General features: G+C 50.5%; 1 protein-coding gene across 6 annotated transcripts in view; it reads right to left on the bottom strand.

Annotated features, from left to right (window-relative positions):
- The window catches only part of LOC126571121 (proteoglycan Cow), a 75,215-nt gene that overhangs the window by 3,180 nt on the left and 62,035 nt on the right, over window positions 1-10,000 (bottom strand). For all 6 annotated transcript variants that reach the window (XM_050229395.1, XM_050229400.1, XM_050229401.1 and 3 more), the window contains 5 exons: window positions 7,502-7,632; window positions 3,122-3,241; window positions 2,650-2,830; window positions 362-772; window positions 157-294 (listed from right to left, as the gene is read on the bottom strand). In XM_050229395.1, the coding sequence (XP_050085352.1) occupies window positions 157-294; window positions 362-772; window positions 2,650-2,830; window positions 3,122-3,241; window positions 7,502-7,632 (981 nt within the window). The remainder of the gene's footprint in view (window positions 1-156; window positions 295-361; window positions 773-2,649; window positions 2,831-3,121; window positions 3,242-7,501; window positions 7,633-10,000) is intronic.

Raw genomic sequence — 10,000 nt, 5'->3', positions numbered from 1 at the left:
ATCGATGGAGACGCATGGTTCGCCGATGGAGGCGCATGGTCGCTCATGTTTTGCCAAGCGTTTTCCACACGTTTTTAAGCTCATCTTACCACACAGATACTCAGTACGATCTTCAGCAGGCAGCACAATCATCAGCACACATCGGGGAGCACTTACCGCAGTTCGGTTTTCCTCGGGTGCGCGTGTTTGCGAACTCAACTCCATGCTCATCCACACACCAGCAGATACCGACGGCCAGATGACACTGCGTAGGCTTGTAGAAACCCTGGCTATCGCAATCCGGTGCGTACGAACCTGCCAGAGAGGGGGCGAAAATTAATAATCTTTCAACTACTTCGCACCACCTGGCCCACACACTTACCACTGAGATCATTGCCGAGTCGCCGCCGGACGGCCGCACACGGGCGGTCAGTCTTCTCGAAGCAGCGGCACCATTCACGCGGATCTATCGTCCCATCCTGGTCCAGGTCACACGTATCGATGAACGGTTTGATGCACCGTTCGTTCTGATCGTGCTCGAGATCGTACAGCTCCTGCGTCGACAGCTCACCGTCGTTGTTCAGATCGAGATGGCCAAACATCCAGCGGGCTTCGAGCTTGCAGGCGCCCGGGAAGTGGATCTTGTTCTTCTGCTGCTGGTGCTGCCGCCGCTTCTTGCTGTCCGCCATGATGACGGAGAACCAGTCGAGCAGCCGGTTACCGATCGCCGTCAGTTGCTGCGGTTTGCACTCGTTCACCTTCATCATACCACCTCCCCCTCCTGCTCCGTAGCCTGTGAATGAGAGAAAGATGACAAGACACGATCCATGAGCACATTAGCATGCATGAGTTGATCCCACGGTATGCCAATCAAATCATTCGTTCATTAACCGTCCACACTGTCTGTCACTCTGTCGAAATCGAGCATGGGAGCATTGTAAATGAAACATTAGTAAACCCTCCATAGCATAAGAATCGTCGGCTTTCAGGCGTATGCTCGTGAGTAGATTGAGCGGAAAGTACAGGAGGATTTCGTGTTCTGCATCATTAAAACAGTCATACAACGGTGCTACCTTCTCGCGCAGAGAGAGAGAGAGAGAGAGAGAGAGAGAGAGAGAGAAAGAGCTTACCGTACTCTGCTCTGTTATGTTTACTGTTGGCCTAGTTTGGACCATTTCCTTCGCTGAGCTGGAAGATTGATTCCCAAAAATGCGAAAGGTACAAACAGTTCAAGCCCTAGCTTTGTATGACTCTACTTCAAACGACTCCTGAGAACATTAAACGGAACAACGAAACCAACTCACAGGCAGCAGCAGGAGCAGCTCAGTTTCACATTAAACACAGCCACAGATAGAGAAACAGAGAGAGAGAGCGTGAAGCAAATATGCTGAATTGTTGTTGTGCACGTGCTCACTCACATCGAAAAGCAGCAGCAGCAGTAAACATGATTACAGCTGAGCATCAGCAGCAAAATCGGTGGCCACGGTTACTTTCCCCTCACCGAAAGGTCGTCGCTGTTTCGGTTCAACACAAAGCATCGAGCATCGCGCGTCGTTCCCTGTTCTTTTAGCAGAAGGAGGAGAGCACGCCATTACGTTTGGATATGCTGATACGCGTTTTAATTTCACCTTCCATCCATCGTGTGCACAGCACGAAAGGAGAGCTGCTCCACCCGGGTCGTCGCAGCCACCGTGCACAAACAGATCACCGCGATGCTGGTGCTGATGCTGGTGGTACTGCGCCAAAGTTAAACCCCTCTAGTACCTGGCTACTGACTAGGGGGCTTAAGGTTTTGATGTAGTTCACCGGTTCACTCGCCGAGGACCGTGGAGCTACAAAAGGTGGCCAAGATTTATAATCTGTATGCTGCGTACGCGCCTCATGTGAGGTGGGGTGGCCTTACGAGATAAACGGTGAAGTGGATTTGTGCCAGCAAACATACACATTGAACGGGAGTCATCGCGACGAGCTCTCGTCTGGTCTGGTATGGAATCGGTCTCCATTCAGATCGTAGAAGACTAGAGGATAAATATGTACCCCACGGGGAGGACGTGATCCGGTGGCTTATTGTGCGCATTGAAAAGTGCTTTGAAGTGTATCGCTTTGCAGCATCTTTTACTATTTAAATCTTTCAGATTGCGGTCCTAAAAACTCACCAAGGAACGCGCTCTGACAGCTTAAGCAATGTTTTCCGTCTTTTGTCTTTTTGTCTTATTTGCTGCCCATTTTTTGCTTTATCATGAACGGAAATCTTCCAACCGGTTTATCACTCCGCTCGGTTACAGAACAATAGAGGGAAACCGTTGGCGTGCGCTTATCAAGCAGCGCAGATCGGTGGCTGTGAAGCGCAGTGACACGGATATTAAAGCTTGCTCGCTCGTTCGTTTGCAGACAACATTAATACGCACACGGTGGCTGACTGGCAGGCTGGCCTGGCCCCATGTCGTATGTCTGGCCGATGCCGTTTCCGTGAGCTACGTGCAAACGTGCGTGTTCCGGAAGCCAAATTAAGTCAACTGAAGCCTCGCCGCCAGCTCGCCGTAAACGTTTTTGGCGCACTCGAAACGGTTCCAGTCTGATTGTTGTCTTCAGCGGCCATCCCTTACGGTGTTACCAGCCCTCCCTCTCTTTTCTCACCACCGGAGAAAACCGTATGCCGGTGCTACTTACGTGTCGAGCCGGATTGTTTCGATGGTTTGTTGCTGTTGGCAATGGTTGGGGCACCGCCGTTGCTGCTGCTACTGGCCGGCTTGTCGAGCATCTCGTTGTAGCCTCGAATTTTATGTTTGTCCTCGGCGAAACGGCCACCGGTGGCACCCTGGTACCCTGTCTCGTACTGGCGCGATGGTTGCTGCGATACGGAACGGAAGGAGAGTAAACGGAAATGAGTAACGTCTCGGTAATGAATATTTTCCTCTTTGCTTCGCCACCGACACACACATACACGCATGTGTGCACATCACCACACAGGGGCGAGCACAGGGACTGAATGCAAACAGGGCTTTAGGAGTTCTGCTCGAGAGAAGACCGAGTTTATGTGCCACCAGAAGTCTGGCGTGGTGCGGTGACCAAGCGTGGTGGCCAGGTGGAAAGTCGGGCTGGCCAGTTAGCGTGACCGGAGCGGATGCGGATGCGAACCTACCTTGCTTTTGTACGTGGTGTACTTAATGTACTTGTAGTGCTTGTTGTCGTACTTGATCTCCTCCGGCGTGAACGTGTACTGTGAGTTGATGTGGTTGTAGTGGCGGTTCTTGTCCTCCTTCTGGTACGAGACGGCGTGATTGTGTGAGTGCGGAAAAGAGGGGAAAAAAAAGAAGCGATGAAATGAGTACGAGCGAGTGATGAGTTATGAGGGTGGTGACTCTGAAGCTGACGAGCCTTGCAATGGCCACCGACCGACGGAGTGAACACTCGTTTAATTAAGCAGAAAAACACATTCAGACTGTTAGCGGCGGAAAACTGGACTGGCTGGTTGGCTGGTTGGTTGGAGAGGTCCGACTACAGCGTCAACTTTTATTAATTAATCCCACTGCCATTTCGTAAAGCCATTCTATTCGTCCTGTTGGAACATTCGTAGTAGCCTATGGCGTTTTCCCGTTTCCGCCAACCGGGATGTGTGAAAACTTGTGCGGAGTGACAGCCACCGTTGCGATGGAAACCATCGGACAGAAGTGATGGCCCTCCCTCAGGCGATTTGTTAAATGACGTGTCTCGTCGCGCGAGTCAGAAATAAGTCGGATCAAATCCGTGTCTCATATTTCCGGGGCCTCTTCATTTCAGGTGCTTTATCCCGCCCAGAAAAAAAGGGAAGCTTCATCATCAGCAACCTTATCACAACCTGGCGCATCGATCACAAAAAGCGAAGGGTTTACGTCTATCTGTCATCTGTGAAACTCCCTCCACAGGGAGGGGAGTGATGCGATGCGTGTATGTTGGATGCTGTTTTGGCACCAAGGACCGGGCGCACTGGAAGTTAATCAACTCCCGTGGAAAACTCCTGACGATGTTGTGTATCCCTTACATCCCTTGATCTTTCTCCAAAAAAAAAAAAACAAAACTGAGTCAACAGTACCTCACAGATTGAGTGTTTTGATTAGAAATGTTCCAGATATCCTGCCAACCACCTAAGCCTTCCTACTGCTGTGCGATTCCTGGAAAACACACCCGATGGAAAGCTTTATCGTGCTGTCGTTCCGTTATCGATAGCGTTACCCCTGTGTGTAGGTGTTTTTTTGGGAGGAGGGATGAATTCACCTCTTTTTGTTGTGAAAATACAATCTACGCGATCCCATGTCCGAGATGTGGGACATGCAGTACGCGTGATGAACAGATAGTCCTTTCCCTGTAACCTTTCTATCAACTTTCGCCTTTCCATCGATCCCCTACCCCTCTCTCTTTCTCTCTATTCCGCTCTGTGCACCAAAGTGAGAAGTCATCGCGAGCTAGTTGAGGTGCCCGGGTCGTGGGATCAAAATGATCGGGAAATCGGGACGGCTGCTGCTATTCCCCGAGTGGCGTCGATTATCGAACCATGACGGACGCGCTCGCCGGGTTGCGCCCTCTGCATGACAGAAGCAACATTTTTCGGGCTCTCGCAAGATCCACGATTTATGAGCCTGACAAAGGGGAGAGGTTTCCGGGAGGGTGCGCTTCACCGGAAATCGTTTTTATGCTACGCGAGGTGAGTTTGTATCTAGCCGGTACGTAACGTACGGGCTCGGGACATCAGATACGTGTCAGAATGACACAATTTAGTGGAAGTCAACGTCGCCAGCAGTTCGTTTGAACTCGGTCGGGCGGTTGAGTTGGATTGATAGAGAATGTAGGTGACGTTTCGCCGTCAAGAACGTGTTGGAAGTTGTTCCCCCGCATCTCAAGCACCTTTAACGCGAGTTTTCTGAATCCCGTTGAAGCTTCCAAAGAGATCTAGAAATTGTCGCAGAGATCGCATAATGTCTGAAATCGAGTAACGAGATTAAAACGAAACGCTTTACTGGTGTTGGCGATGTATCGTATTTCGGCGATAACCTTCCTTCACAGCTTGCTCCTGGATTTTTCCCGTATTCTTGCCCTTTTTCTATTGGTTTCTCGTTGAACGCCAAATTTGTTCTGATTATCGTTTTTTTTTTCTTTCTGGTCCCCACTTTCAGCAGCAACAGCACCATTCCGCGAACCACCTTCTCTTGCGTCATTGCTCAGAGCGCTTAATTAGAGTTGAATTGCTTTTCGTTGTAAATAATATTGAAACTCCTCGTGCGCTTCTCCCGCTCTCCTTTATCCGTCTGTTCGAGCGGGCGTCGCTGCAAATGGTGTATCGACGGTGCAGGTGTAATAGACGAAACAGAAGTAGAAACAATATCCAAACAACTCGAGACAACTCACGATTGTAACTTTCACCGTGGCACCACACCACAGTGACCCCGGAGGACACAGACCCAGGATCGGCCCCAGGACAGCCAAACCGCAAACTTTCCTTCCAGTGATGTGGTGGTTCGGTGTGCTCGCGCAAAAACAATAAAACAGAAAACAAAAGAAAGCAAAACCAAATCGCACAAGCACTCGTGGAAGAGCTCGCGAGGACACAATTTCAGAAACTTCTTGCTGATGGAAAAAGCGCGAAAATTTGGGAAAATTCTTGCACGAGATTCGCAAAAAAACACATTGCAACGTACAGAGAGACAGAGAGCGAGAGACGGATAATGCAATCTCGGTCGGTAGCGGGTGCGGTCTGCGGCGAACTTTCGCGAGTAGTTGGAATGTCTGTGCTCCGCAAGTTTCGTACAAAAGAGACGAAATGCAACACAAACTCTACGGTTGCAACCTTTTTTTATGTCTCTCTCTCAACAACAGAAGCAGAAGCGCTAAAAGAAGCAGTTCTGCCACTGATAACCATTAGTTCGATCCACCGAGCGTAAGAAGCAAATTCGTGTTTTCTGACAACGACGACGACGACGACGACGACGACGACGACTGCGTTGGATCTATGTGTCAGATTTATTATTAAAGGAATAAAAGTGGCAAACTGATAATCCGGAGCACTCGAGCGTGAGTGGACTAACACAGGGAAGGCTGAACTATCGATAGAATTTCTGCGAAATCAATCCAATCGATGAGCTGCTGGTCTTCGGAAGCTGTTGCTTCAAAGCAGACCTTCCCTAGACCAAAGCTAATACCAGCCTACACAATTATACCCGAAGAGGTGCTTGGTCCTTTCCAAGTGACATTTGGTGAACTCCAAACATTTCACCAAAAATCCCGAACTCTCACGGATACATCGGTGACAGGGCAACAATCACAAAGGTCACGGGAAGGTGAGTGAAACGAGGAGGAGGAGGCGGAGATGGCGGCGGATGGACTGTTTTATGGATCCCAGCAGATTGATTGTAATGTACGCCTGCCGGCCGCGTTTATCCGGCCCAGGATGCTCCCGGGGGACCACTAGAGACAGAGGCAGCGAGAGAGAGACAAGAGATGGACGGCCGCCCCGGTCATGGACCAAACAACCAATCGTTATTGACTCCAAATCGCTTGAAGCCAGCCACCGGGTGGCTCGTTAGGTTTGCCAGATGTCCCCAGCAACCCCCCCTGTGGCTGTGGTAGCGTTGAGTGGTTTCCAATTTAAAGTTGTGTAACATGTGGCATTGGTGGCTCGGTTGTCCGGAAGGTTTGGGTTTGGAAGTTTTGGTGGTTTTCCAACGGCGAGATGGACGGTGGAGCTCTCTCTTCCCCTCTCCCCCCCCCCCCCCTCCACACATGTGATTCTCTGTCACTGTTCAGTGGCTCTCGAGGGACAAATTCATACAGCCATTCATGTGCTTCCTGTGCTTTTTGTTTGCTGTATTGTCGCTCCGTTCGTCCGTTCGTCGGCAGCTTTTTATGCTTACGAGTAATGCCCGTTGTGAGATTGGCGGGCACTGATTGCCACCGTAATGGTCCGACAACTATGACCCCATTGTTGGGGGGGGGGGGGGGGGCAGGAGACGAGCCTCATACACACGATGCGAGAGTGTTTGGTTTGTTTTGGCTTTTTGTTGTCCAATCCAGGACTCACCCCCAAAAAACTGGCCTTTGTTGACGCGCGCGATCGTTTATAAATTGATTCCTGCTGGCGCCGGCCAACTTTTGGAGGGGTCGAAAAAGCAAACAAAAACCATTCCCGGCGTTCAATGTGCTGTGTGCACTCTGACCTCTAATCCTCACAGTGCGGCGTACGGCCACTTGCAGGCTTCCAGCCGATTAGGCTACTAAATCCTGGACTCGCCCGCCACCATTGCCCTCCTCGTGCCAGAAAAAGAAAATGATGCGCCATAATGCGGAAAATTGAAATCCATTTGATCGATGGTGCCGCCAGTGCCAGTGCCAGTGTCCTTCGTGGCTTTCGTTTCGTATCCAGATGTCGGTCACACCGTGCTGACCGCTCCAGGCATCCTCTAGGCACTAGCTCTTGCTAGGGAACGCGGACGCTAAGACTCACGCTACGGTCGAGGGGTGCAAAATCAATAACCTGCTCCTGCATGCTTACCTTGGCCGACGGGATGAGATTGTCTGCGTTGATGTCATTGCTGTCGATGGTCCGCTGGTACTTGGCGTTGAACGCACTCATCCGGTCACTCATGCGCTGCTGCTTTTTCAGATCCAGCAGTAGGTTGCCATCTAAAAAAGAGAAAGAAAGAAAGAGCGAATGAAAGGAGGAAGAATTAATGAAATGAACCCAAATTACACATGGCCCGAGTCCCGCGAGCAAACACTTCAAGGGCTCCTTCTTCACTTCGCATCCCGCGCGGCAACCAAATCCCATCCCGGGCCAGACGGTCGCCTTCCGCCCACACATCCTGGCCAGTGTGTGAAGTTGTGCCTGTTTATGTGTCCGGTTGATGCGTGTCTCACTGTGTGTCCGGTGTGGACACTCACTCTTTGGCCGAAGCGATTCGAAATGAAATGAAATGGAATGAAATAACGAAGCCAACGGCCAAACGACGTTGTGGCCGAGGCACTGCTGGGGGGCAGTGTGCGGGGAAACTAAATTGCACTTTCCACTTGTCTAGCTGTGCCGCTTCGCTTCGTATTCGTGTGTGTTGCCGGGGATGAGATTTGCACGATTTTTTTTCTGATGAGTTTTCTTTCCTCCTCTTGGGTTCTCGGCAAATTCTCGCTTCACTCTCCCTCTGGCCGGCAGACCGGCCGGTGAACCGAACTTCGATTGCTGATTTTCACTTCACGCTCGCTTCGTTTCCGTCGTCCATTTTCTGGCACGGGATGGTGTGTACGGCGTTAGATCATCATCCTCATCAGCCACCGACGACGGCGACGACGACGACGAGTTCGCCCGTATCTTGTCCGGCGGTTCTGCAGACGCAGTTCCGGTTGGGGAGCACTGGCACACGTCGCTCTGGCAGAGTTTACACACTTGGTGTGCTGGTGCCCTCGGTGATTTATCGTTCTTTATTCGTTTCTGGTGTACAGTGGGCTTCCGTGCCGCATTGATAAGTTGATGGAGAGCAATATTGGTGACGGAGATTGGAATTTTCCACCCCACAAAAACAAACTCAGACTCAGGCTGATATCTATTGGTTCGAGCGTCAATTTGGCTTCTGGTCGGTCTCACCAAGCGGGTCAAACTGTGCCCAGCTTACTGGGATTAGTTTTAGTAATGCTCGACAATTTCGTAGTTTCCGCTTCCGTTTATAACGTTAGCTCAAAACCTCTAAATTAACAAGCCGGATTGAATCGCTTTTGTGTGCCAATTACTTCCCGGAAATAACGCGATTCTGGCCGCCCCGTGGTTGATCCAATTTAATAGCTCTTAATCGATTAACTCAAATCCCCTCTCTGCCGAAGGTAAATGGATAATCCTCGCGATCGGAAAAGCATACATTCGATGGAACGAATTACAAGCTTTTTTTTTAAATTAAATTGCAATCCACAGCCAGACACCAATCGGCTCTATTTCTCTCTGTCTCGCCACGCTACCAACGACCAGCACCATTCGCGATGCACTTATCACGCACTCGGTGGGATCCGCTTTCGAGTTGAGCCAGGCCGAAACACTATTCGCGATGGCGTGGCACAGACAACAGCTGTGGCACCAGCATGAGCACCAGACCTCGGGTGTTTGCGTTGCGTGCGTGCGTGCGTGGCAGTTGGGCAAATAATTAGATTAAAGTGCTTCTGCTGCGTATTCGCGTGTGGACGCCACGGCAATTGCGTGACCTTCCCGGGCTGGGCTGTTTCTCTCCGGTGGCAGGTTTGTCCCAGGAGCAGCGTGAGCATCAATCAGCTCATCAAAAAGGAATTTGTGCAATCGGACGGAATTTATGGGCAATTAGAGCGACAGAGCGACGGGAGCCAAAGGATCGCATCATTCGATTCACTCTCGATTCCCTTCCTGTCTCTGTTCTCCCTGTTCTGTCGTTGTGTTACACATACGCACACACGCAATTGGAATGTCTTATCTTTTCGGTGCTTTCAGAGGTCAGGCAACACCGGGAGAAAAAGGTAATCGCCAAATGGTTGCGAAGAACAAACGTACGAACGAACGAACGAATGTGGAAGACACATGTAAGCCATCAATTAGTGCCAGAAACGCTGATCTCTTCCCTTTTAGCCATCGAAAAACCGCTCGGGTTCAAGTCCAGGACGTGTGTCTGTGTGCCTGGGCAGCGATGTTGATTGATAGCATTGCTTCTTGCTTTATTGCAGATAGATCTACAGAGTGGGATTCTGCTCCCTCTGCTAAAGAAGAAAAAAGGAAGCACCAGGTCCATTACGTCACGTTGGCCATCTCGGCATTGGTCAGCGCCATTTTGGAAGGAAATTAAAAATGGCTCCCCGCGTGTGACGTTGCCACTGGCAGCACACGCTGGTCGCTGGCACCGTGTTAAACAAGGATGAACGTCGTATTACTGTCGGCTTGCGATGAACTAGGTAAGCACTTTGTTGTTGTTGTTTCGCCTCCTTCTTCCGCCCTCCCCAACAAAAACCAGCTTCTTCATCATCCTCTACTGATGAGCATCCGAGCAGA

The sequence above is a fragment of the Anopheles aquasalis genome, chromosome 2, assembly GCF_943734665.1.
Source record: "Anopheles aquasalis chromosome 2, idAnoAquaMG_Q_19, whole genome shotgun sequence".
NCBI lineage: Eukaryota > Metazoa > Arthropoda > Insecta > Diptera > Culicidae > Anopheles > Anopheles aquasalis.
Note: the sequence above shows the minus strand (reverse complement) of the source record. Positions and strands in the feature narration are given on the sequence as shown.